This window comes from Diaporthe citri, assembly GCF_014595645.1.
Source record: "Diaporthe citri strain NFHF-8-4 chromosome Unknown scaffold_4, whole genome shotgun sequence".
In the NCBI taxonomy this organism is placed as follows: Eukaryota; Fungi; Ascomycota; class Sordariomycetes; order Diaporthales; family Diaporthaceae; genus Diaporthe; species Diaporthe citri.
Window position 1 is genome coordinate 4,711,075 of NW_025064849.1, and position 25,687 is coordinate 4,736,761.

The 25,687-nt window shown below is 58.4% G+C and overlaps 8 protein-coding genes across 8 annotated transcripts; 5 read left to right on the plus strand and 3 right to left on the minus strand.

Moving 5' to 3' along the window:
- Positions 1-513: 513 nt before the first annotated feature.
- Positions 514-4,184, minus strand: INS49_010395 (uncharacterized protein; the record flags this gene model as incomplete). The annotated part of the gene is made up of 7 exons (XM_043171120.1): positions 514-1,861; positions 1,915-3,018; positions 3,173-3,266; positions 3,319-3,385; positions 3,439-3,810; positions 3,909-4,042; positions 4,121-4,184. 7 exons carry the CDS (start codon positions 4,182-4,184, stop codon positions 514-516), a joined length of 3,183 nt encoding a protein of 1,060 aa, XP_043025685.1.
- A 3,497-nt stretch (positions 4,185-7,681) lies between these two features.
- Positions 7,682-11,948, plus strand: INS49_010396 (uncharacterized protein; the record flags this gene model as incomplete). Its single annotated transcript, XM_043171121.1, has 3 exons — positions 7,682-10,324; positions 10,385-10,963; positions 11,022-11,948. The coding sequence occupies 3 exons, from the start codon at positions 7,682-7,684 to the stop codon at positions 11,946-11,948; spliced, it is 4,149 nt and encodes a 1,382-aa protein (XP_043025686.1).
- Positions 11,949-13,257: 1,309 nt separating this feature from the next.
- Positions 13,258-14,423, plus strand: INS49_010397 (uncharacterized protein; the record flags this gene model as incomplete). Its single annotated transcript, XM_043171122.1, has 4 exons — positions 13,258-13,434; positions 13,609-13,728; positions 13,793-14,220; positions 14,282-14,423. The coding sequence occupies 4 exons, from the start codon at positions 13,258-13,260 to the stop codon at positions 14,421-14,423; spliced, it is 867 nt and encodes a 288-aa protein (XP_043025687.1).
- A 384-nt stretch (positions 14,424-14,807) lies between these two features.
- On the minus strand, positions 14,808-15,222 carry INS49_010398 (uncharacterized protein; the record flags this gene model as incomplete). Its single annotated transcript, XM_043171123.1, has 2 exons — positions 14,808-14,923; positions 15,042-15,222. The coding sequence occupies 2 exons, from the start codon at positions 15,220-15,222 to the stop codon at positions 14,808-14,810; spliced, it is 297 nt and encodes a 98-aa protein (XP_043025688.1).
- Positions 15,223-15,739: 517 nt separating this feature from the next.
- Positions 15,740-17,065, plus strand: INS49_010399 (uncharacterized protein; the record flags this gene model as incomplete). The annotated part of the gene is made up of 2 exons (XM_043171124.1): positions 15,740-16,068; positions 16,159-17,065. 2 exons carry the CDS (start codon positions 15,740-15,742, stop codon positions 17,063-17,065), a joined length of 1,236 nt encoding a protein of 411 aa, XP_043025689.1.
- A 518-nt stretch (positions 17,066-17,583) lies between these two features.
- Positions 17,584-19,872, minus strand: INS49_010400 (uncharacterized protein; the record flags this gene model as incomplete). The annotated part of the gene is made up of 4 exons (XM_043171125.1): positions 17,584-17,978; positions 18,048-19,082; positions 19,147-19,541; positions 19,613-19,872. The coding sequence occupies 4 exons, from the start codon at positions 19,870-19,872 to the stop codon at positions 17,584-17,586; spliced, it is 2,085 nt and encodes a 694-aa protein (XP_043025690.1).
- A 2,843-nt stretch (positions 19,873-22,715) lies between these two features.
- INS49_010401 (uncharacterized protein) lies at positions 22,716-23,070 on the plus strand (the record flags this gene model as incomplete). The annotated part of the gene is made up of 2 exons (XM_043171126.1): positions 22,716-22,777; positions 22,842-23,070. 2 exons carry the CDS (start codon positions 22,716-22,718, stop codon positions 23,068-23,070), a joined length of 291 nt encoding a protein of 96 aa, XP_043025691.1.
- A 1,058-nt stretch (positions 23,071-24,128) lies between these two features.
- INS49_010402 (uncharacterized protein) lies at positions 24,129-25,687 on the plus strand (the record flags this gene model as incomplete). The annotated part of the gene is made up of 3 exons (XM_043171127.1): positions 24,129-25,185; positions 25,250-25,470; positions 25,529-25,687. The coding sequence occupies 3 exons, from the start codon at positions 24,129-24,131 to the stop codon at positions 25,685-25,687; spliced, it is 1,437 nt and encodes a 478-aa protein (XP_043025692.1).

Genomic DNA, 25,687 nt, shown 5'->3' on the forward strand with positions numbered 1-25,687 from the left:
CCGTACCGCATAAACTACCTTCTGTCATGTACGACTGTTTGTGTTTGTGTGTATATATGACCTTCTCCGCAACCCCTGGGCTCACCTCGCCCGCGACAGATAGTTGATTGTGAGACAAATCGACGGGCAACGCGGAAAATGCAAACAGACGGGACCACTCTCATGACTTCAAGGTGGGAGACGCAACGCTCTCATGCTTTGCTGGATTCTGCCCCAAGACGCCGCACTCAAAATGTAAATACCGCAGATACCCAGATCCCCAATGCTCAAAGCTTCAGGCGAGAAGGGTGACACGAGGCCCCCTTTCGAAACATTCAATAATAACAAGATGGGGGCAGACATTTTTCCCAATGTCGCCGCCGGCGAAAGAAAACATGGGAAGGGAAACACAAACGAACAGCCACAGGGGGCTCACGACGAAGATGATAGCTGCAACAGCCTCCTCGCATGGTACCCCTCCCTGTGGCTGCTGCGGAAATGGATCGGCCAGAACGTCAACGGCACAGAGCAGCCCTATCTCTCGGGAATGGGTGACTTGGCCAGCCTACCACCCGCACTGGCCCGCTTCGCGATCCGGCCCTCCTTGTCCTTAGACGCCAGCGGACTCGCCCCGCTGCTGCTGCTGCCGGTGGGAAGGCTACCCACGCCGTCGATACCGGTGGTGCCCGTCAGGAACGACCCGGGCGTTGACTTCCCCCGCTTGTTGTCGAGATACTGCAGGGCACTGCGGCTGAGCGGGAACGCGGGTAACCCGGTAGGGACCTCAGCGCCATTCTGCAAGAGCATCTCGGCGATGGGAAATGGGACGGTCTTGGCGTCAGCCGACGGTGGCGGTTGAGGGGAGACTGCCGGGCTTGGAGATGCGGGATCGGCGGCTGCGAGGGCAAGGAATACGGGATGGGTGCCGCGGGACTTGTCGGCGACGTTGGGGTTGGCGCGGAGGGCGAGGGCATAGATGACTTGCTGGATCTCGTTCTTTTTGATGGCCGCGAGAAGCGTGTCATCGGGGGAGGGATATCTGGACAGTGTTGCCGAGATTGGCTCGACAAAAGCCCTGTCCACGTACTTTGAGGTGATGAAGCGAAGCCTCTGCTCGCGGGTCGCCTGAGGCGAGGGCTTCATGCCGGGCTCCAACCTTGACTCCCAGATCATATTGGAGACACGGTTGCCCACCAGCAGGAGCAGCTCGACAATGTCAGGCGTGAAAGACGTGATGTCCAGGGTTAGCGATCGGACCTTGCTGATGTGTGTTCCTAATGACCTGTGGATTCCGCTGCACTCGATACAAAGGATGATGGCAAGGTTGATGGAGACCCATTCGACCTTGGACCCGGAGCCGCAATCAGCACACCAACAGTTCCCCTGGTCGTTGTCGCGGAGCATTTGGAGCAGCTTGTCAGGGCTCTCATCAAAGGTGCCACCGCTGGGGGCACGCCCTGTCTGTGGCCGAGCACCCACGGTCGTCCGCCGGCCGGGCATGTTTGATGACGGCGGGTGTGCCTGTGCGTGGCCAAGCGATGGGCTCTTACCTGTCAGGATGGACCCGATGTCTCTCCTGAAGGACCCGGAGTCGTTTGACGGCGTGCTGGAATGTGCCGGCTGGTCCTTCAGGCCCCGCTCGACGGCGCTCTGCAGCGCGTTGTTGATGGCTGTGATCCAGCTGTTCATGTCCTCCTCGGACGTCGCCTGGTAGACTCGCTTGAAGTACGGGGTGATGACTTCGAAACAGAAACGACGCTCCGCGTTCCTTGCTTCTCTCACGGATGCCATGCGCAGATCGATGGGGTCCATGTGCAGGTCGAGCCTTTGCTTCCAATTACTATACTCTGAGAGCTTGCCCCCGTCCAGGACAATCCAGAACCTGCGGGGTTCGTCAGCAAAGAGGCGGTATGGGTTGCAAGAGGAGTGACATACTTGTGCCAACCCTGCTTATTCAGGTTGCGAGGGTCGACATGTCCGCCAGGGCGGTTCAAAGCCCACAAGAGCCCTTCCTTCCTCTGCGATTCCGTCTCGGTCTGGGTGGTATCGCGCTCTTCCAGGTCCCGGATTCCCTTGAACTTTGAGCCCTGGGACGGACTGGCCAGCATGGCGTGGCTCAGGCTGCCAGGGGACCTGGAGAGGTCACCGGTGCTAGGGGCTGGTGTGTTTGAGCTGCTGATCGCGATCGACTTGAGCTGTGAGCCCGTGCTGTCCGCCCTGCTTATCTCTGTGTCGGATGTGTTCCCGTTCGCGGCGTTGCCCGACACCGAAGAGGGGATGGACTCTGGCTCCACGTAGTTGAGGTTGCTCTTCTCGAGGAGCCTCCGTTTTTCCTCGCGCTCTCGCCGTTGGTACTGGTACTCCTTGTCCGCCACCTGAACCTCGCTCGACAGGGCCTCCAGCTGCGGGAGCAGTCTTTCCACCTTTTTGGAAGCCTGCAGGTAAGCCCGGGCCTGGGCATCCGCATATCTAGTGAGGTGTGATAACACTTCTTGTTCCTTGCGGCCCCCTGATAGGTCCTGCATAAACGACGAGTAGTCGAAGCGCTTGAGCTCGAAATTGCGCCGCTTCGTCTGGTACTTGGTGTCGCTGTGCTTGGCTTTGACGGAATCGTGTCGCTGACCGAGATACCGACCAACGTAGGCATAGAAGTCCTTGCTTTCCTCCTCGAAGTCCCGCTTCTTGGCCTCGGCTTGTTTGATGTCGATCTGATACAACTTGCTCAGCGGCTCGATCACTATCTTCTGCAGGTTGAGCGTGTTTTGCCTCTCGTAGCTTAGGATCTCCCGTGCAATCTTGTCAAAATAGTGCTCGATGGCCGGCTGGACGGCGTTGGCGTTGGTGGAGGACGCGCCCCGGAGCGATTCGACAAAGGCCACTTGCGCATCGTTTGCCTCGATCTGTGCTGCGTGGGCAGCCTCTGCCTTCTTGATCATGCGCTTCATCTGGGTCCGCATGTTCCCAGTCTTTTGCTCCAGCGCCTTCATCGTCGCGCGGAAGACGGGGCCATCGTCCGATGCGGATACGTCGTCATTAGGTCTCGGGCAAGATACATCGACCTTCACGGGTTCTGGGAGAGGAATAGCGACTGGAACGGCGATGGTGGTCGCCGAAGGTGATACTCCATTGATAGTGTCGTGCGCTGTGACGGTAGGGGAAGCAGGTTCGTCGATCTCGAGGGTGCTTATTCGACTCGACGGACTGGGACGATGCACCGCGGCTTCTCGGCGGTACGGTCAGTAGGAAGGGCGGCGGGGAGCTGGGCTGGCTGAGGTAGGGCGACGTATCTGTACACAGTCAGGACGTGGCCGGAGGGGTAGCGACCGGCAGGGGACATACTCTGGACCCAGAATGAGAAGCTGGCGAGGGTCTGCAGCTCATGGGCGCGCGAGTCGTATTGCACAAACTGCGAGCAAGTCAGACGGGCGTCGATGCTGCGGCATGGGTCTTGGGACATACGCTGCAGGAATTCCTCCATCCACCACCTGAATCCTCGGAATTCCTCGGTGGTTTCCACTTCCAAGCCCAGTCGAAAGTGACAGAGCCGCTGCCACCAGTTGTGAAGTCGCCGATAAGCTCGACGTTGGAGTTCTTGTGTAGGTTAGGGTCGGCATGGAATTCCCGCGTGACGAGATTCTCGACCTCCCTGGAGGTTGGTGCGTAGACGTATGTTAGACCGTTAATCTGGGTGTCTACGGTATTACTGTTCGGGTCGGGGCTCGTCGTCGGTGTCTGGCGGACGTTGAAGGTAAACGTGAACATGAGCTCGTCGTCGTTGCTGAGCTTTAGCAGGAAGGCAGGCGCGCCGGGGTTCGTCGCCAAGTCGGGATCCTGCAGACGACACGGCCAGCCAGTCAGTTTCCGGGCGAGGACGAGATGTGGCTTTCGCGAGAAAGGGACGGCGACTCAGGGAACGAGGCAGGACGGACCTGTATGAACTCAACTGGGGCATTGTCGCCGGCGGGGCGCGATGCTGATACTCTTGTGGCGGGAAATGCATTGGGGGAGATGATGATAGATGTGCGCTTCCGGGTGTTGCTTATGACAAGCGATGCGATAGATACTGCAGGAGAGGAGCGGCGGGTCAGCGCGGAGCGCAGAGGACAGGACAGGAGGCAGCAGGAGCCGAGGCGGGACTCACATCGATTCTGGTCGCTGAGATAGAGCGCGGCGCCGTCGTCGGGCCTGCTCGAGACGTTACCCATGATGAAGCGTCAGGGGCTCGAGGGCCACGCCCAGAGCCGGGAGGCAGGGCGAGGGGTTGTGAGCTATCTGCCGTATTGTATGGAACGCAGCGGTCGCCGTAGTCATGCAGAGGGGGAAGGCTGTTGTGTTTGCGTATAATGGCGTGGCTAAGAGGCGAATGGGAAGACAGGATTAATTGTCGAGGTCGAGTGGCCTGGTGTATTCTGCTGCGATATTATTAAAGAGGTTGGAAGTCCAACATGGCAAGGGCACCTGGCTGTGGGCCACCCCAAGTCGTCGCGGGGTTGCGCCAGGGCAGGGCAGGGCTGGGCCGGACAGGACAGGACAGGACAGGACAGGGTGCTGATGTGCCTGTGCCTGTGCTTGTGCCTGTGCTCTCGTGCTCTGTGCTTGTGTGCTGCAGGAGGCGGCAGAGGAATGCGTGTGGATCCTCAGAGACCAGCAGCCCAAGAGGAGGAGTTGAACCCAGTCGTGACACGGTGCGCGCGACGAGGGACACAGAGGGGGCAGATAATCAGTCAGCAGGCGGACAACCCGCGGCAGATAGACTAGATTACCTTGCCTAGGTATAGATAGATACGTGCTTTGAAAGGGCCCAAGGCTCAAGGGCTCAAGGCTCGGCGACAAGGCGTCACTGTGCCAGGCTACTGGGACCCGATCTTATTAGTCTCTCTGACTGCCTGCTGCGGCGCGCGTTTGCCGTAGTACAGGAGGCACACGGGCAATGGTCATAGGCTGACATGATGTAACTGAGTACCAAGATACGGTACATGCGGCCAGGTAGGTTTCGAGGTTGGGGTTTAGGTTTCTATTCCTGGCTCCAGCATTCTACTGCGGAGTCAGTCTGCTGTGTCGCAGGCGGTCCAGCACAGTATTTTATTTTTATCTGTCGCCCCTCCTCCATCATCATCATCATCATCACTTGTGCGATATACCAGGCCGCGGCCAACTGGGGTCGACCACCACTCACTACCTGCCGGGCAGTACAGCAGCAACCATCTGCCTGGATACATGCACTTCCGAGGATGAGGGTGCCCGCCGCAGTCTTTGACTCGAGACGGGGATAAAGTCACCGTCGTAGATATGGGCACGTACCAGTGGCTCACGTTGGGCATGAGGGGCTCATTTCTACCAATGGGGATAGTGAATAACAGTCTCTGCACAGTACCCAGGAATGACATTATCCCAGCTAGTGGCCTGCACCAGGCTAAGCAACACCATCTGATCTTCAATCGAGGCCCGGGGATCGGCCAGTGGCCCATGCAGGTGAGACCCCTTCAGGGGAACCTTGAGCCAGCTGGCCAGCTCTTCGAAACGCCTCCGTTAGATTACCCTGCCCCAGAAATTCTATCATTCACAAGAGACCACCACAGCAGAGTAGTCCTGTTAATGAAGTCTCGTCACAAGCAACGGCCACGAGTCCACACCACTTGACTGCAAATGAGCCACTTCGACAGCACTTACAATTCAAGCACAGCAGCCAACAACAATAGCCAGAAAACCACTTCCGCCGCCAACCCTTCCAACACGAGAGCTGAGCTGAGCCCTGGCGAGCCGTTGGCGGTGACGACCACTTCAGTCAGCTAGGACGGCAAAAACGCCTGCCTGTCCGCCCGGTTTGTTTCTAATCATTTTCATCGACCAGACGCAGGCAGACGCCAATAGCCAACAGTCTGAGAACGCGGCGCTGTCCACGAGACCGTCCCTACTCGTCACCACAAACTTCCCGAGCATGGTGTCGTGTTTCTGCAGCTGGAGCTGCCCCTCGTATAGGACTCGCCCCACAGCGTGTAGCTCGATCATACCCGTGTCCATCTTTTTTGTATCCGCCTGGGGGGGATCGTGAGAGAGGAGAGGAGAGAAAGGTCATCAGCCTCTCGAACGGGCCTTTACGGGCTGGGACACACCGCTCAGCTCAGTTCGGTACTCCCGCTCTACCGTCTCAGGGCAGCCTGCGACATCAAAACACCATGTCACGATGCCTCGGCCAGCCAGGGCTGCCGTGATGGGGGCTCTGCTGAAGGACAAGCGGGCGAGATCAAACACTATCCCGGGCGTCTGTGCTGCCGAGCGGCCAACCTTGTGTACACTCGACCAGCATTAATTTTGTTAGCTCGCTTTTTTCCATGAGGCTTGTTTTAAGAACTTTCTCTTTACCTTGTCTTTACACCTATCACAAGATACTTAATACCATCTTCCTTCTTAAATTATTATTTCTTAATATTCTTAGTTAAAAATTCTTTCTTTAATATTAGCAAGGGTAAAGTTTTAAGTTTAGAAAGAGGTATTTACTTTTATTTAAGGAGATATGTGTTTTTGATATAAAAAGGTACCTCTTAGGCAAAGTTTTGGTATGAAGAGACCTGCGGGTTGCTAACCCATAGATATGCTAAGCTAACAATATTAATGCTGGTCGAGTGTAGACCGTGGCTGTGGACTTGGATGTTTCCTGGCTGCAAGCGTGCCGGCGCAGTTGTGTGGCCATCAGGCAGATACGGCAGCATTGCTCGAGGCACGTTATGCGCAGTCTGCTGTACTCTTCTTTTCGGCAATGGTCCCCGCAGAGCTGCTCGAGCGGGAGGTGACCGACCGCAACTGACTAGAAAGTTGGAGAATCTGGCTCGTTCATAACAATCTGCATTTCTCACTGGACAACTGCAGGCCCGCATGTTTAATTCTGTGATACGGTCAGGGGTGGCTGGAATTGGAAAGGCCCAAGTGGGGGGGGGGTGCCGCGCCGCCAGCGACAGACCAACAGCCCGCAGGCAGGGAGAACCCATGGGCAGGCGCATCTTTCCTACTCCCGCCTCCCATTCGCCCACCGGGCTGGCTGGGCTGGCTGATGACGTCCCCTTGGGCTGCATGGGCTGCAATCGGTGGGAACGACCTGCCGTGGGTACCAGTAGACAGACCTTCCTCCCTCCACCTCCCTCCTCCATCCTCCACACCATACCCTGTCCTGCCCTGTCCTGTCATAGCCCTGCACCTGGGCACCCTACAGCCAGCTAGACTCCTGAACAAAAGTTGTGCCTGTGCCCTTGCTGCCCTCTCACCGCGACCAGGACGACAGGACCCAACGCTCCAACCGCCCGTTTCTGGGCCATTTTAGTCCAACTGCGTGCGCACCGTCGTGCATAGACACTACGTGCATACGTACCGCATACAGTACACGTACACGTACGTACAACGCCCATACGTAACATACATAGTAGCTAGCAACCCCAACGGTGCCCGTTGTTGACTGCTAGTCCATCTGTTTCACAACCAACCTTCTGCTCCATCAACACTCGCCTGCATCCACTATCCCACCCTCCACGGTCCACGATCCACGGTCCACGGCCCGACCGCCTGGTGCTCCCGTTACAGACAGCGGCCTCGAGTGATGTTGTGGTCAGGATAAGGGGCGCGGACGTCACTTCCACCCACGCCCACGGCAACACCCCGCCCTGCCCTGCCTGGCCCTGCCCTGCCCCCGTCCCAGACTGCAACCCTCAAGATGTCGACGTCTTCGGACCGCCAGTACAAGCACAACAGCAGGAGCCTGAACAAGAGCATAAATCGCCTGCAGCGCGAGGATGATGGCTCGCCACGGAGGTCCAGGGCTGGCTCGCGGGCCTTCCAGGCGCCCGTCAGCTACGAGGATGCCTACAACTACGCCCTCAGCGTCGCCTTCCTCCACTACCTGCTGCAGCCCAAGAAGAAGAGGAAGGAATATGTCACGGTGCCCAAGGCGCCCACAAGGGTCCACACGTACACCCAGAACATCGGCGAGCTGGTCAAGGAGTTCATCCCCACGGGCTCAACCTCGGGCAAGGAGGTCAAGCTCCCGCACAGCTTCTCCGGCTGGCTGGAGAAGCGCATGGGGCATGTCGTCAGGGGCACCGAGAAACTCCAGGGCTTCAGCGACCCAAACCTGAAGAGGAGCTTTGCCGAGGCCTACACCTCCTTCACCGATGCAAGCTTCCGCAAGAGCCTCGACAAGGACCGCAAGCTCGAGCCCCTCATCCTCATCTTCTACTCGTCTGCGTCTAGGGCCCAGGGCCGAGGCAAGGCTCCCGATGACCACACCTGGAAGATCTTGGTTGATAGGCACCTCGCCCTCTTCGTGAGGCTGATCCTGAGCATCTTCAGGGAGCACGGCACCGACAAGGACAAGCCCGAGCTCATGAGCAAGCTCCAGACCCTGGAGCAGAAGTTGCTGCGCAACGACGAGAACCTGTCCATCGACAGCGGCCAGAGCGGTGGCGAGCACAAGACCATCGAGGTCGACATACCGCACAGCTACCAGGTCAAGGACATGCACATGGTGCAGATCGTGGGCAAGATCTTTGGCCGCACCAACTCCCAGCTGCAGTCCGATGTCGATGTAAACCGAAACATTTGGACCGAGGAGGCCGCCCTCAAAGACCTCAAGGCCTACCAGCACCGCCTCGACTCGAACATGGACGGCGCCCTTAGGCGGCAGGACTTCGACGTAAACGAGTCCTTCGAGGAATGGAAAGCAGGTGAGCGTCAGCACCTGACATCGCTGATGCTGGACGTGTTAAAGGTCCGCCCCGACCTCAGCAAGACTGTCACGAGCTTCGAGAAGCCCTTGCCCGTCCGTCCCACGTCCATCTTCTCCGATGAGCAGGCATTTGCAGACTTGGCCAAGATGATCAACAATCCTGACTCGGCCGGCCCCGGGGGTGACCCGTCCTTCAGTCTGAGTTCACTCTCGTTTGATGACAATTCCAGTATACGCAGCGTGGATGAGCCCAACTACACCTTTATCCCCCCTGACCCGAGGGCGTTCTATAAAATGATCCTCCAGAATGCCATGACGTTCGATCAGCTACACGCCGAGTCTGAGGAGTTCGTCCCGCTCTCACACCAGTCCCTGGAGCTACTGAACGAGCTGTGCGCGTACTGGCGTATCCCGCAGTTCACCAGGCACATCACCTTTCTCGAGGTCGCTGTGCGCAAGTTCCTGGACCAGGAACTTCGAGGTGACGAGCTCGATGCCTGTTTTGATTTTGTCAAGGCTCCACCGCCCGAGCCCAAGAAGCTCCCTTACATTCAACTGTTCACCGCGACCCTGCCCGAGATTGATCCGAGCAAGTGGACACTGGTGGACTTCACCCTGTACCAGCAGATACTCAACGCTCTTCACGATGCCCTCCTCCGAGATGTCTATGACGTGCTAATGCACTGTTATGAACCCAAGGCACCTTCCGTAGGTGTGACAATGGTCCTTCTCATGAACCACGTATACCCAGACCCGGTGTTTTCCGAGCGGGAAGAGGAGCTGGAAGAGTTCGCCAAGACGCTCACCGAGGGCCTCAAGCAGCAGGCTGAACAAGTGTACCACGGATTCCTCGAAAAGGAGGTCCCCCAAGCCAAAGAAGATTGGGACTTCTCCCATGTCGTAAATCTTGGTCGGGCAGTCACAAAGTTGTGCACGAGGATCAAGAAAAAGTATTCCAAGAACCCCAAGATCATGGGAGTGTCGCCCTTCGCGGTCCTGGTCCAAACAGTATTCCCCAGCTTCGAGGAAGATGCAAAGGCCCTGATCGAGACCATCGTCATAGCGGCCAAGGAAAGAGGGGAGGAGGTCAACGTGGTGGACGGGTTCGACTTGTATAAGGAGCTGGTCGAGCTCCGCAAGATCCATGTCGAGTTCCTTCCAGGAATGGCGTTCGCCTTCCACATCGAGAGTGTACTAGAAGAGTTTGTCTGGCGCTGGATCGGCGAGGCGGAAACGAGAATGACACAATTCGTGGAAGAGGCCATCAAACAGGACCAGTTCCAAGTCAGGACGAATCATCCGGGCAACATCCCCACGGACGCGGAGCGCCACAGTGTGTCTATCATTGACATATTCCAATTGTTCAACCAGACTGTCGACCAGATCTTCCAGCTTGAATGGGACGATGATGTCCACCACGCCAAGTTCATGACCGCCTTAGCCAAGGCGTTTGCTGCCGGGATTGGCCGCTACTGCGAGATCGTTGAGGGCAAGTTCGCGAAGGAGATGGACCGCCAAACAGCCCAGGAGCTGGCGGCAGCTCAGAGGACCACGCAGGAGCGGTTTATGCAAATGGCCAAGGACGCCTGGAATACCAAGGACGGCATAGAGCCATTCCAGTTCTACCCTGAGGTGAGCACCTAACAGCCTCCAGTGCCCCCACCGGAGAGATCCACTGACCGGTCCATCCAGTCCTTCGTTAAGTTGAACAATATCGAATATGCGATGCAGTCACTGGATAAGCTAGAAAAGGCCATGAACGTGGAGGGGTGCGCGGATGTGCTAAGGAACAAGGAAGGCCCGAAGCAGTACCGCAAGCCGGATAAGTATGTTTTCACGATCAAGGTCGTCGAGGCAGAGGACATCAAGGCTTGCGACCCAAATGGGTATAGTGACCCGTATGTAGTCTTGGTCGATGAGTATCAGAAGCGTCTTGCCAAGACCCGCGTGGTCTCGAGGACGCTGAACCCACGCTGGGACGAGTCGGTGGACGTTACTGTCACGGGGCCAGTGAACGTGATCGCGACATTGTGGGACTACGATACTTTCGGAGACCATGACTTTGTGGGCCGTACCTCACTGAAGCTCGACCCGATCCATTTTAGCGACTACCTGCCGCGTGAGTTCTGGCTGGATCTTGACACGCAGGGCAGGCTCTTGATCAGAGTGAGCATGGAGGGCGAGAAAGATGACATCCAGTTCCACTTCGGTAAGGCCTTCAGACACCTCAAAAGGACAGAGCGAGACATGGTGCGGAAGATCACGGACAAGGTACGTTTGGGAACTGTCGGCGCTTACGACGTACGACTTGCAACTGACACCCTCACAGCTGACAACTGTCATCAACGCATCGCTTTCCCATGAAGCCCTGAAGACCCTGCTCAGCCGGGGCATCGCTGCATCGATCGGGAACATGTGGAAGACCAGGAAGACCGTTGCTCCGCCGGTGACACAGGCCGATGTGGAGAATGCACTCCAGGCGCTCTTCAACTACTTTGACGAAAACTTTGCCATAATGAAGCAGACGCTTACCGAGGCCACGATGATGGCCGTCATGACCCGTCTGTGGAAGGAGGTCCTCATGGCAATAGAGGGCCTTCTGGTGCCACCGTTGTCAGACAAGCCGTCGACACAGAAGCCGCTCACGCAGGTCGAGCTCGACGTGGTGTACAAGTGGCTCGACATGCTCTTTGAATTCTTCCACGCCAAAGACGAGGATGGCGAGGTACTGGGAGTCCCAGCAGAGGTACTGAAATCACCTAAGTGGCATGAATTGGCCTCGCTCAACTTCTGGTACTTCGACCCGACCGAGACGCTCATCCGAACGTCGGAGCGCATGGTTGCAGCCACGCAACAGCGCGCACAGCAGCAGGTGCAGCAGGCCAGCCGGCAGTCGGCACCGGCGACCTTTGGGCCGACGTTCAACTCTGGGGCAGGGGCATTCGGAAGCATGGGCACGATCCGCCGTGGCAAGTCTATCATGATGAGCCGCAACCTGGGCACAATGAAGCGGGCCAAGGAGGAGAAGCGCAAAGAGGCGCAGGCAGACCCGTCGGACGACATGATCCTCCGAATCCTGCGGATGCGGCCTGAGGCGGCAGGGTACCTCCGAGAGAGACACCGGCAGAAGGAGAGGATGGCGGCGAGCCAGGCGGCAGCGGCCATAGTGCGGCAGAGCATCACGCAGGGATTCAACGCTGGGGCATACGGGAATAATTCTGGAAAGGGCTCCTACGGCAACCTCCCCCGGCGATAGGGCGGCCGGGAGAACCGTCCGGCTGCCAGCGCCCGCGAGATGAAGCAGACGGTGTGAAAGTGGGAATCGTATTTTTCTAGCTTTGGCTTCTTCGTCCTGCCTCTTTCTTCCCTTTCCAACTCTTGGGGGGAGAGGGCGGGGCGGAGCGAAGAGAAGCGTGCTTGCACATCATCAAGATGGCGCACAGATTATGAGATGGAGCTCAACGGCAAATGTTAACTGGGAATATGCTTTCATTAGTCTAGCAGCAGATACCCTGACGAGGAGAGACGAGGCGATTGCTTGTGATGTTTGGTACCAGTTTGAATGGAAATCATGAATAATTTTGTCCTCGTCTTCGTCTTCGCGCGCAGATGTGTAAGTGCGTGTGTATAAGTGTGGTGGAGGGGGAAAGGGGGGCGGTTGGATCACGAGAACATCCCGTGGTCGGTGGAAATGGTTTCTTTTTTTTTTTTTTTTTTTTTTTTTTTTTTTTTTTTTTTCTTCTCTTCTTCTTGCGTTGCTCTCTTTCCCAACTGCTGACCGGGGGACTTGTTGAGCACACAACAGGTCTGGGTCTGTACGAGCTACGAGCCATGCTTCCCACGAGCAAAAGAACACAGGCACATCTAGGACGTTTCCTACTTTTCCCGACCCTTGACGATTCAGCGAGACATAGACCGGCTGGTTGTGTCGCCGGGAATCAAGGCGATCGAAACCAAGTGCCAGCTCAGCCGCACACAAGTACTGCAAAGGCCGGGGTAGGTGCAAGGGGCAACGGCAGCAAGCATTTATTCTTTCTTTGTACTGCAAGACTCCCTTCCGTGTCTGAGTCTGCGTCATGCGGCCCCGAGGAGCCCTCCGCCTGGCCTTACCGCAACTTCAGGCCGGAGCAGCACGAGGAGCACGAGGAGGCGATTGCCGGCCATTGGTCGCGGGGGGGAGATCGGGGCTGGGCCAGCTGGGGCTGGGGCCACGCAGCTGCCGGCGCTGCTACCATGACAACGACAGTGTGTCTTCCGGTCGTCCAGGTCCAGGAGCTGGTGGCAGGCCAAATCTTGCAGCCCCGCTATCGCCCGCAGCCCCTCCACTCCCGACCCCTCCACAATCTTCACCAGCAGCAGCAAGTGGACTGGTGTCAACTTCTGGCCCCCCCTTTGGACCGCATCCAACCCTCACCCTCACAAGCTCTTCCAGGGCCAGCCCAGCATTCAAGATTTCGTCCCTCCGCACAGCCCAGATCGCCCGCCACCTCTCGGCTTCTTCTTCTCCTTCTTCTCCCACCTCCTCTGTCCAGCCCGGAAAAGAAGCAAGAAGACAAGACGGCATCATGTCTTACGCCACCCGCAAGGTCGCCGCCCCCTACACCCTCGAGCACCGCGTGTACATCGAGAAGGATGGCGTGCCCGTCTCGCCCTTCCATGACATCCCCCTGTTTGCCAACCAGGAGAAGACCATCCTCAACATGATCGTTGAGATCCCTCGCTGGACCAATGCCAAGCTTGAGGTGAGTGAACTCGCTACGACCTGGTGCTGTGGCCGTTGTGGCGCCTTGACACCGCCGTCACGCAGACCATCACGTCCCACGGCCACGGCCACGACCACGGCCACGACCACCTCGTGTCGGCCTGACTCTACTCGTCCGAGCTGTCGGCTAACCTCCACCGTGTCAATTGCCCAGATCTCCAAGGAGGAGCTCCTCAACCCCATCAAGCAGGACATCAAGAAGGGCAAGCTTCGATATGTCCGCAACTGCTTCCCCCACAAGGGCTACCTGTGGAACTACGGTGCCTTCCCCCAGGTATGATTGATCCAACATGAGCAGTAGCCACCCATCGCCGTGCTCTAACACCACGCCCTTCCAGACCTGGGAGGACCCCAACGTCGTCCACCCCGAGACCAAGGCTAAGGGTGACAACGACCCGCTCGACGTCTGCGAGATCGGCGAGCTGGTTGGCTACACCGGCCAGGTCAAGCAGGTCAAGGTCCTGGGCGTCATGGCCCTGCTCGACGAGGAGGAGACCGACTGGAAGGTCATCGTCATCGACGTCAACGACCCCCTGGCCTCCAAGCTCAACGACGTCGAGGACGTCGAGCGCCACCTGCCCGGCCTTCTGCGTGCCACCAACGAGTGGTTCCGTATCTACAAGATCCCCGACGGAAAGCCTGAGAACCAGTTCGCCTTCACTGGCGAGTGCAAGAACAAGAAGTACGCCATGGACGTCGTCCACGAGTGTGCCGAGGCCTGGGAGAGGCTGATCACCGGCAAGACCCCAGCCGGCGGTGTCTCTACGTATGTGTTCGGCCCAACCCTTCTCATGATCCCACCGCCCCGCTAACATGCCATCTATCAGCACCAACCTGACTGTCAGCCACTCTCCCAGCCGTGTCTCCCCCGACCAGCTGCCTCCTATCCCTGCCAACCAGGAGCTGCCCCCTGAGAAGATCGACGCCTCGATAGACAAGTGGTTCTTCATCAGCGGAGCCTCCGCATAGATGTATGGCCCCAATCCAGAGTCTATGAGTCCGGTGGATTCCCAATGGGCTGAGGCGATTGTCTTCCCCGGGTTAGCGTTAGTTCGTGGTCGTATTTGAACATCAAAAGTAGATAAAAACCCGCCCAAGAGAAATACGAGTCGTTCGAGCTTCTTTGAGACTGCCGTAGTCTTTGCCGAGATCTGCTTGCCTCGATCCGTGTGTTTGGTTGGCATTAGTGGCCATCGCCGAATATGCTCGGATATACACCGTAGGTAATTCACAAGAGAAAGCCACCTTTTCCCTCCAAACGCCTGCCATGCATACACTCATGGGTATTCTCCCCGCGCCTACTTCGTCCTACGTCCCCCACTGCTCTTCTCAGGACGACCCTCAAGCAGGTCACTACGCATCCGCCAGGTCTGCCTGCTTCTGCAATGCCCGTGAGTGTCTGTCGCACTCCTCGACGAGGCTCTTGATGCCCAAGTTCTCGCAGTCGAGGTCCAGAAGCTTTCCGTCCTCTGTGCTCAAGGAGCGATGGTTAGTATTCTCTGTAGAATGCATACGCATACACACACACATACACACCACGTCTGTATGTGCATAGCAGCTAGGAAGATGCGGAGAATGTAACCGTACTGAATTTGACCTGCAGGGCCGCCTTGTCGGTTGATGCCCGCGGCAGCAGCTTCGTCTGGATGGCCATGCCCTGGCTGCGCGCCGTGGGCGGCAGGAACGAGAGGAACAGCCGGGCGGACCTCGATTTTGCAGAGAAGGGGTTGAATTTGGTGTTGACCTCGGTGATGAAGCGGGTGATCATCTTGGGAGGCGGTTGGCGGCGTGCGTTTGGGTGTCTGCGTCTGAGTCTTTGCCTGCGGATTTGAGATATCTCGTCGAAGAGACTCTGGCGCTATGATTTCTCAATAATACGCGGATGGTGGCTCTTGGGGCTCTCGATTGGGGTTGTGGGCGGCCTGGCGTGGGTATCGTGAATTCGTCGCGAGGGCAGCATAATCGGCGGTCCCCGTCAGAAGCTCTCTTTGCTTGGATACGGCGGGAAAATTCGCGGCGGGCAGGAGGGCAGGCGACCGCCTGCCCCGGGCTACCTAGGTACTGGGCCGTGGCGCTCGGGCCGTGCTACCCCTGGAATGACGTGTGGCCTCAGGGCAGGCAAGTCAGGGAAGCTGTCCTGAAGTCCAAGACACTCAGCATCTTTTTTTTACACACTCCCGCACGAGAACCTTCACGGACCTTCGCCCTCGCGCGAAAAACTAGCACAGAGAGAGAGAGAGAGAGAGAGAGAGAGAGAGAGAGAGAGAGCTGCGTGAAGATCAGACATGTCGTTCGACTCGCTGCAAGAGCGCCTGACAGCGCTGCAGGAAACCACAGCACAGGTGAGGGAGCTGATCGACCGACTCGCAAACCTCAACTTCCAGCCTGGCTCGGTGCCCCTTCCCGGCGGGGATGGCCTCGGCGAGGACGACGATAATGTCGCGGCGGAGCTGAGCGGCGAGATCGGCAACATCTTGCGCGAGGAGGAGGAGGACCTGGAGCTCCTAGGCGAGGAAATCACGGACCTACGCGGCGGCAGGGACGGCAGCGACGCCGCGCGGCAGAAAGAGAGACTGAGGGAGGGCGCGGCCAGGCTGGAAGGCGAGGTAAAGAGGTGAGTTGTGTTCGCACTCCTGCGCCAACTCCACAAAACATATGATCGTATGGCTTCAGAAAGCTGACCTTCTGCCCCATCTCGTCCCAGCTGCCGCGCATCCTTCCATAGGGCCCAGCTCACGGCGAAGCGTTCCCTCGAGGCGGCCCAGCGGCTCGAGCGCGAGCTGCTTCTCCAGTCATACACGCGAGCGGCCTCGACGCCAAGCCGGTCGGGCGCCAACTCGCCAGCCCCGCCGGCGGGCCCCGCGCCGCGACGACGGCAGACGCAAAAGGCCACGGGCAACTACGGCGACCCGGTGGTGGCGGCGTCGTCGGACCTGACGGTGTCGCTGCGGCGGGCGCACCAGGCCGTGACGGACGAGCTGTCGCGCAGCATCGCGGTGCACGAGACGCTGCAGGAGTCGACGCTCAAGATGAAGTCGCTCGGGTCCAACTACTCGCGAATGGACGACATGCTGCGGTCCAGCCGCGACCTGGTCGGCGTGCTGCTCAAGAGCACCAAGACCGACACCTGGTACCTGCAGACCACCTTCTACATGCTGCTCGCCACGCTGTCGTGGCTGGTGTTCCGTCGCTTCATGTACGGCCCGCTGTGGTGGCTCGTGTGGCTCCCGGTGCGCCTCGTGTTCCGCACCGGCTCCACCGCCGTCGGGCTGGCCGGCGGGAAACCCGGAGCGACCATGGAGGTCGGCGTCGCGGGCGGCGAGGGACAGAGCGCCAAGGTCGTCGGCGTCGGGGAGGAGGGTGCTGTGCCTACTGCGCAGGTTGGCCGAGCGGACAAGCATGCGGCTGAGAGCGAGACCGGCGATCCTGAATCCATGATTGATAAGGTAGGCAGGATAGTCGACAGGGTTGAGGAGCAGGTTGGCCACAGGGACGAACTAGACGACCGAACGGCTGGGGAGGATGGGAATGAGGAACAAGGCTTCGTGCCGACCTCTGGTGACGACCTAGTCGGCCAGGAAGCTGCTGAGCGGTTACGGGACGAATTATAGGCACGTAGGCATATCTAGCAAATCATTCTGGCAGGCATGGCGGCAAAACCAGTACTTGGGTTATTATAACGTTTTACATCGTTGATTCTAACACAAACGTTACGGTCATGACATTGCCCCATCTCTCAAATGTCCCGAGCAGAGTGCGACTGACACCACCTATGTACAAGTGCCTCTCACTTCCACATCCCACCACCGCGTGCCTGGTCGTCGTAGTAGAATGCAATGTCTATCCCAAGATCATTTTCGCCCAGATGCGCTGCTTCACTACGCTCTGCCCCTGCCCAAGTCTGGGAGCAAAAAAAAAAAAAAAGTATCCCAATGCAAAAGTGGCGAGCAGTCTTTTCTCTTGCCCGGCAAATGCACCATCCCATTCGTAATGGGGGAAAGCAAAAAGAGAGAGAGGGATGGATGATGTGCCAAACCCATCAGAACCTTACGCCCCAACCCCTTCAGTGTCAAACAGTTGCATCATTAACTTCCTCCTCGCTTCCCCGTGCTGCCCCATGCGGACGCCATCAGGAGGTGCCGTTCACACCCTCCATCTCCTCGACCTTCACCCGCTTCGCCCCATTGACAGTGCTGGTGGCAGACACGGAGGCGTTCGGGGAGGGACTCCTGAGCACCTCGGGGATCTGCAGGAACCGGTCGAAATACGTGTCGAGCCACTTGGCCGCCTCCTCTCCGGCGTCGTCGACGCTTGTGTCCCACCTGCCCAGGCTGCCGACGTAGCCGTCCGGGCGCACAGTGACAATGGCGACCTCTCCGGGCCCCAGGCTGCCCAGCCACTTGTTTGTGCACAGCGAGCCGCGCGTGTCCTGTTCGGGAATGTCGTCCAGATAGAACGTCCAGCGGCTGTCCTGCAGCAGGGGCGGCAGGTCGGAGATCTCAATGTCAGATTTGGGCATGGTTGCTGGTTGTCTTGTGTTAGCATTCCGTCATGGCAACTGCCCTAGTCACTTTAGTTGGAGGGGGTGCTTACTGATAAGGCCAAATGTGAACAGGTGGCTGACGGCAGTGTACCTCTCCGGTCGGACGTATATATCCTCAGGGGCGGGCATTCTCGGCTGTGCCGCATACGACAGGCTGGCTGCTACTGAGAGCTGGCGGATGAGCGAGTTGTCCGCTGCCAATGCGTCGCAGAAGTTATCTAGGAACATCTTCGCCTGGTGCACGTCCCACATGAGTAGATATATCCTGAACTGCCCGAGCATGGGGATGTCGAGCTGGATGTCCACTGGGTTGGAGTCCAGGTACCGGGTCACCTTGGCCGGGGGGAGCAGGCAACCTGGCTTGGCCTCGCCCAGCAGCCACGTCTGGCTCTCCAGCATGTTTATGGAGTTCTCGCCATACTCGGCACCAATGCCGGAGATGAATCGGACGTTGGTCTTGAAGTTTTCAGCCAGCGTCACCGCGTCACCGGCGGCGATCTGGTTGGCATGCTCGTAGTCGAAATTGACCAGGTCCAGCGCGATCTTCCTCCTCTCTTCCTCGTAGCTCTCCAGGAGCGTAGGCTTCGCCAGTCCCCGGACAGAGAGGTTCAGCTTCCACGCCAGGTTCCAGGAGTCATGCATCGAGGTGTTCATACCCTGCGCCGCCTTGGGTGAGTGGGTGTGACTGGCATCGCCTGCCAGGAATGCACGGTGGTGAGAGTCGCAGAACCGACTGGCAACCCTCTGGCCGATCTGGTAACGCCCAAACCATTCGATGTACTTCCAGTTGACCCTGAACGGTGCCATGATCTGTTTTGCGCGCGCCATGATGAACTCCTGGCCCAGGATCTTCTTGTCCTCCTTCATCCCGCTCTTGAGCTCGATGTAGAACCTGGTCATGTTGCGTTCCCGGGGTATGATGAGAATAGAGCCGAATTCCTGCGAGAAGACCAGCGTCTTGGACCAGATATCTGGGAAGTCGGTTTCGAGTTCCCCATCCAGCACACCCCAGACAACAGGCTGCGACATGCCCACCGGCCGCGCCTCGGGGATGCTCTTCCGTACCTTTGAGTGTGCGCCGTCGCCTAGACAGGGTCAGCTCGAGCTTCCTTGTCCTACCGCGGCCCAGCTCGCATGGGTCAAACTCACATCCAACAAGGTACTGTGCCAATATCGTTCTCTTGTCCTGAGTCACATTCACCCTGGTATTGATCTGAAGCGCTGCGCCGACCTTCTTGGACATCAAGGCGTCGCACGCGCTGTACGACTCAAAGGCACAGTTTCTCTTGACCTCAACCCCGCGCTTCTTCATGTCCTCGATGAACAAGCTTTCTACCATTCCCTGATGTACGAGCAGGATGTACGGGTCCAACACATCGATGACGGGCGGGTAGTGGACTTCACGGCCCAGCCGGCGGAGGGGCTCGTCGGCTGTTGAGCGCCAGAAAGAGATGTCATAAACGCGGACGCCCCGCTGCAGTAAGGGGTCGACCAGGCGCATCTGCCTGAAGGTCTCGATGGTTTTTGGTTGCAAGCCATCAGCCCTGTGCAACCCGGTCAGCTCAAGTCAAGGCCCGCCTGCTACGACGATGGGCTCCTGAGGGAGTGTATATACCTTCCTACAGGTGTTGGATCCGCACGATCGTCTATGACCTGGGCCTTGATGCCGAATCTCGACAGGTTTGCGCCGAGCATCAAGCCGGCTGGACCAGCGCCCACGATGCAGACCTGGGTTTGTGATGGGACCTCGGGCATGCTCTTGAGGAGGGTTATACGGTCGACGCAGTTTGCGCCAATGACGCCTTCGGTAGTCTCGATGTTGCCGTCATGGCTCCGCGTGTTGTCCGAGCTCGTTTCTAGTATTCCGGGTGCCATGATCGCACACCACGCTCAGGGCCGGGGCGGGTCTTCTTGGTGGGAATTACAGAGGCGGCTTCGCAGAATGGGTGGTGGTCGGCGTCAAGAGTCTGTTCCGCAGGGGCGACCCGCGGTTCCGGCCGAGCCGACAGAGACGCAAAGGAAGATGTCACGATGGTGGATCCGACTAACAAGGCAGTTCCAAGGCCGAGAAGAATGCCTCAGGTGGTTGCCCGAGCGCTAGTTAGTTGTTGAACTCCAGCCAGGAGACAGACTGGACGCTTCTGAACAGGTGCCGCGGCGGGATGGCAGTTCAAGCCAGAATGCTCAGAACGGCACGGTCGCCTCGGCACAGGTAAGGACTAGGCTGGACCCGGCCGTGGGTGACAGGCGCAGGATAGGGTAGACAGGTGTGAGACGGGTTCACAAAGAGGGCCCAGGAGTATGGGGCGGGAATGTTATAGGAGGGTGTAATGTCGACCTAGCGGGATCGGAAAGGGACGAGAGAGCAAACAGCCAGACTCTTAAGAGCGTGTATATGTTGGGAGACTCAAGGGACCCAAGACTCTGGAATCCGGGGACGACGATCCAGTCAGACAGACAGGCAGATGGGTAGGGGTGTGTGGGAGGCGGCAGGGGGGATGGCGAAGAACGGGTTGGTTGCACTGAAACCAGGCGAGGGCGGAGAAGTAGACCAGAGGAGTCAACGAGTCAAGAGTGGAATGTCGCGACGACGACGATGGATTGGATTAGCTGCAGATGTACGGATGGGGGCGAGGGTGGGTGGTTGACAGATGGCTTGAGGAGGTTGACACGGACTGACAGTCGAGCAGCTGCAGCCTCGCGCGCAGATAACTGCAGATGCAGGAGGAGGCGGCATGATTAGTGCGCGCTGGACGAGTGTATCAGAGGCGGAACCACGGGCTGAGGCAGAGGCAAAGAGCGCATCTCTTGTCTGCAGGTGCCCTGTTCCTGTCTGTCCCTGTTGGCCTGACTCTGCAAGACCTTTGAGTCGAAAGTCGCTCGAAATGGCACGATGTCGAGGGCGGTGGTCTGATTTCTGGCAGACTCCGGATCCACCGCCCGCCTGTGACACACCAATGGCATGGAACTACCCCGCCATGATTGGCCGGCTGCCACGTTGTTTGAGACGCGGGCCTCTGGGAAAAAAAGAGAGCGACACTTCGCTCTCTCACACAATGAACCAGGGGCGTTGCCGAGGGGGGAAGGAGGAGCCCGTCCCTTCCATCCTCCTCCACCTTCCTTCCTCCAACCCTCTTTCCCACCCCGCTATCTCCGATAGCCTCGGTACTATGGTCTATGAGCTCCAAGTAGCCGCCTGTCAGATGCCCTCGCTTTATGCGGCGTGGCATCCCCAACGGGCAAAATCAGCCCATTCTCAAGTGACAAGCCGCGAGCCGCAGCATGCACCGCGCACGAGTTTCTTAACAGTCGACCTACTACTATTATTATCTGTCCGTCTCATTGTCTACCTAGGCAGTTGTTAGTTGGACAGTCTGACTGCCCGTCTGTCCATCTACCTATCCCGTCTACATGCAATCGCTACATTGATCTCCCCTTCTTCCCGTTCGACATGACATATCAATGCAGGGCCTGCCACCGCCGCTCGGGCGGGTGGACTGCAGAGGGTGGTCTATCGTCCCCAGTAGGCACAGCGACGATCTCTTCCACTCGGGTGAGCCTTGCGCAGCATGACCGGACTGGGAAGGGATGGATCTCTTCCGGCCGGCCAGTCTACCGGTCTGCTGGTCTGCTGGTCGGCCAGTCGCCTGTTCGCCTGTTCGCCTGTGCTGTGCGACAAGATGGCATGTCCTGTCCCGCCTGTGCCCTCCAAGCCCACTCTTGTGTAGCTCACTTCCCTTTATGAGCAGCGGCCGTGTGCGGTCCAGACCCCGGGCGAGGATCGCCGGGGCTGAGTTTGTCCAGGTTTGTCCGGATCAGGTCACAACGGGGGAAACGGGGGACGCATGCAGGTGGGCATTGGCAATCCAACACCACGCCGCTAACACATCGGGATGCGATCGCTACTACCGGTACCCGTTTCGTCCTCGAGGCGGGCAGCTCTCTCTGTGAGTGCGTGCGTGCGTGCGTGTGCGTGCGTGCGTGCGTGCGTGAGTGCATGCATGCGGCCGCTCGATCAGACGGCCGGGGTGGCCTCCCGGTAGCGGCGACGGCAACGCTCGCTATGCTTTCTTAATAACCCGCCCGATCCTACCTGTCAGATTGTCGTCAAAGGCTCACGCCTCCCGCCAGGCCCGCGCAGAGTTCAGCTCATATCTCATCGCCGATGCTCCCGTTGGGGTCCAGAGCCTGCTCCGACATGGTCAACCCAGCCAGCACGGTGGTCTGATCCCGCTCCTCCGTCTCCTGTTTCTGCGGCTGGTCCCGCCACGTTTCCTGCTTACTAGCCAAAGCATAATCTGCTTGGCCTTTGGGGAAGCGAAAGACAACCGACAACACACCCGCACGCCGGGCCAGGCTTGTGTCACACAGACAGACACGCGCGCGCACAGTGAAGAAGCAGCTCGCAGTGACATGCCTGCGCTTCCGTCAGCACCCTTCGCGTCCCGACCAGTGTGGTTCGCGCAGCTAGCCCACCATTGGATGGTCACAGCACCCGCGAGCGGCCGCTCAACGGCACATCCAGACGAGCCAGCGCCCGTGGTGCCCGACGCATCATCCACACTTCTCGGGCGGCGTCGCTGACTGCCGCCGAGTGAGCCTGATTTCCCGGTCTGCGGCACTGTTTCCCACAGCACACCAACGACTCCAACTGTCCAAGCCAAGGTGATGGCCAGTTCTTCGACATGTGTTGTACGTGGTGTGCCGATTCCACCAACATGACTGCAGTGGTGGGCATGATGGACCCTGGGTCCCAGAGCCACCTTCCCCCAGTCCATCGGTATTGCACGATGGGTGGAGACACCTGAACTCAAAGTTGGCTGACAGCGTCCAACATGCCTCAGGCACGCACTGTCGTGTCTTCTGGGCCTGTTTACCTTCCGCGGGACATCACCCGCACTCGAGACGCGGTGCAATCTGTCCCAGCAGGACGTGGTCGTCGTTAGCGACGAGGGTCTTGACATGTGTCCAATTTTCTCCCAGGTGCATACAATTGGTGACGTGCGGATCGTGACGGATGTCTTGCTCCGTTACAAGAACTGCTCTCGCAAGGACTTGGCATGGGCTCGGTAATGCTTTTGCTACATTACAACATCAGATCCCTTCCTTTTCTAGGAAGCGAGTATACTGCTCTTGTGCAGCCACAAAGCGTGCCTACTTGAACCGCGGGTTCACTCATGTGAGAAGATTTCTCGAGGTATTGCCGTCCAGTAACAGCGACATACGCATTGGAAAAGCAGGGGCACAAAGGGTGAAAACGAGGGCTCACGAGTGGGAGGCCAGCAATGTGGGCTGTTGTCCCACAGCCGGCGCCGGATACGATTGCCGAGATGAGGGAAAAAAAGGCGAACGAGGCGACCGGCAGACAATGGATGTCTTCTCGTGCCACAAATGCCCTGAAAACAACACTAAGCCGCTTTCATCGTGAGGTCAAGATATCTCTCGCGACCATGGACGCCGCGGTCGGACAATCGTCAGTACCTGGGGGAGAAGCCATGAGACTCCAGATCCCATCTCACAGCATCACGTTGCGGGCCCGAGCATGCGTGCTTTCTCAGCTTGGTAGATCTGGACATTACCGCTTGCGCCGGTGAGAAGTAGAGTCTCAAGTCCGGTGAAAGCACATTGCAGTGACCTCTGGCACGCAGCAGCTGCTTGTAATCATCCTCCACATGCGGCAACACTAAATGCATCAGAACATCTGGACCAGGCGCATGCCCTTACTCAGAGGCACGGCCGGAGCGCGATGACGAAGTACCAGACTACCGCAGCGTCTCGTCCTTGAAGATCTCCATCGTGCGAGCAGGGGCCGGGGAGTAGACCTCCGGACTGAAGAGGGCCCCAACTGCTCGTGTCAGCCTCCGCCGAGCCGGCACAGGTAATCCACAGCGGCCTGTCAAACTCAGCGGGGACGACGGCGTCAGGTATCTCCCCAGCTCGGTAGCTGCTCCGTTTGCCCCAAGCTTAAACGTCGCGTCTAGCGGCCTTGGGACTTGGCGCTCTCGTCCCCCGCCTCACCAGCCTCAGCTTCGGCTTGGACCTATCCATGCCAGCCCGACGGTTCAACCAAGCAAGAAAAGTACTGGTGATCTCAATCGGACATTGACATTGGCACCTGACGAGCAGCAAAGATGCCGGGCGACCACAACCACAGCCGCGCCAGCGAGTACACGACACTCCTGCCAGCACCGCTACGACACCGGGTGACAATCGCGCACGAGGGCGAGAGCGGCCGCAGCGGCTTCCACCCGCGGCACTTCTTCCACGTCCTTTGGTTGAGCTCATGCACCGTGTCGAAATGGGTCAACGTGCTGTGGCCCTTCGTGCCCGTCGCCTTCCTGCTGCACTTCCTCACGCGCGCCCACCTCTGGACCTTCGCCGTGAGCTATGTCGCAATGATCCCAGCCGCCAACCTCCTCGGCTTCGCCGGCCAGGAGTTTGCTAGGAAGATGCCCAAGGTGGCCGGCATCCTCATCGAGACGACCTTCGGTTCTATCGTGGAGATCATCCTGTTCATCGTCCTTATTGCGAAGCACGACGTCGAGGGGGGCAACGGCGATGAGGGCAACCTGATCCCCATCATCCAGGCCGCCATCCTGGGCTCCATCCTGACCAACCTGCTGCTATGTCTGGGGCTCTGCTTCTTCTTTGGCGGCATCCGGTGGACCACGCAGAAGTTCCACCCCATTGTGTCCGAGGTGGGATCAGGGCTGCTGCTGGTCGCAGCCTTTGCCCTGCTCATCCCCAGCGCCTTCTACTCGGCCCTCAAGTCCGAGACCGTGCCGGACGTGCTTGGGGCGCTGCACGAGAGGTTTACCGAGGGAAAGCTGCAGGAGGACGTCCTCCGCATCAGCCAGACGACGTCCATCGTGCTCGTCGTCGCCTTCTTCCTGTATATCTGGTACTGCGCTAGCAGCCAGCACAGCATCTTCGACGAGGTGATCGAGATGGACGAGCACAACGACGCGGACCGGGAGGCCGATGAGGCAAGGCCGAAGTTCACTATGACCGAGACCGTCCTCGCGCTGGCCGTATCGATCGTCGTCGTGACCTTGCTCCTTGTGTTCCTGGTCGACAACATTGAGCATGTCGTGGAGAGCGGCGTGCCCGACCAGTTCCTGGGCCTGATCCTACTGCCGCTCGTCGAGAAAGCCGCCGAGCACCTGACGGCTATCGACGAGGCATGGGGTAAGTTGACCAGAGCTGCTCTTGGCGGAATAACAGGGTTCCATTCGTACTGACCGGTAGCTAGATGGTGTCATCAACGTTGCTCTCTACCACTGTCTCGGGCCCTCGATCCAGACTGCACTTTTCAATGGTCCTTTGGTGGTCCTCATCGGATGGGCCCTTGGCAAGCCCATGGACCTCAACTTTGAGATATTCATGATAGCCCTGCTCGTGCTGTCGATACTGGCGGTTGGCAACTTCCTGCGGGACGGGGAGAGCAATTGGCTCGAGGGAGCACTTCTCGTGGTAAGTTTTTGGTCCTACTGGTTTGGCTGTCCATGGGAAGGGGCCTAATGTCACACAGGTGGTTTACGTTGTCGTTGCGATCGCGTCTTGGTATTACCCCAACCCGGACGTTGCCACAACCAACGGCCTCGAGGATATCGTGTCGAAGAACGTGACTCTTAGCGTCGAGGTGTTGCAGCAGATACAGCAGCTTCTTCAACAACAGCTACAGCAGTGA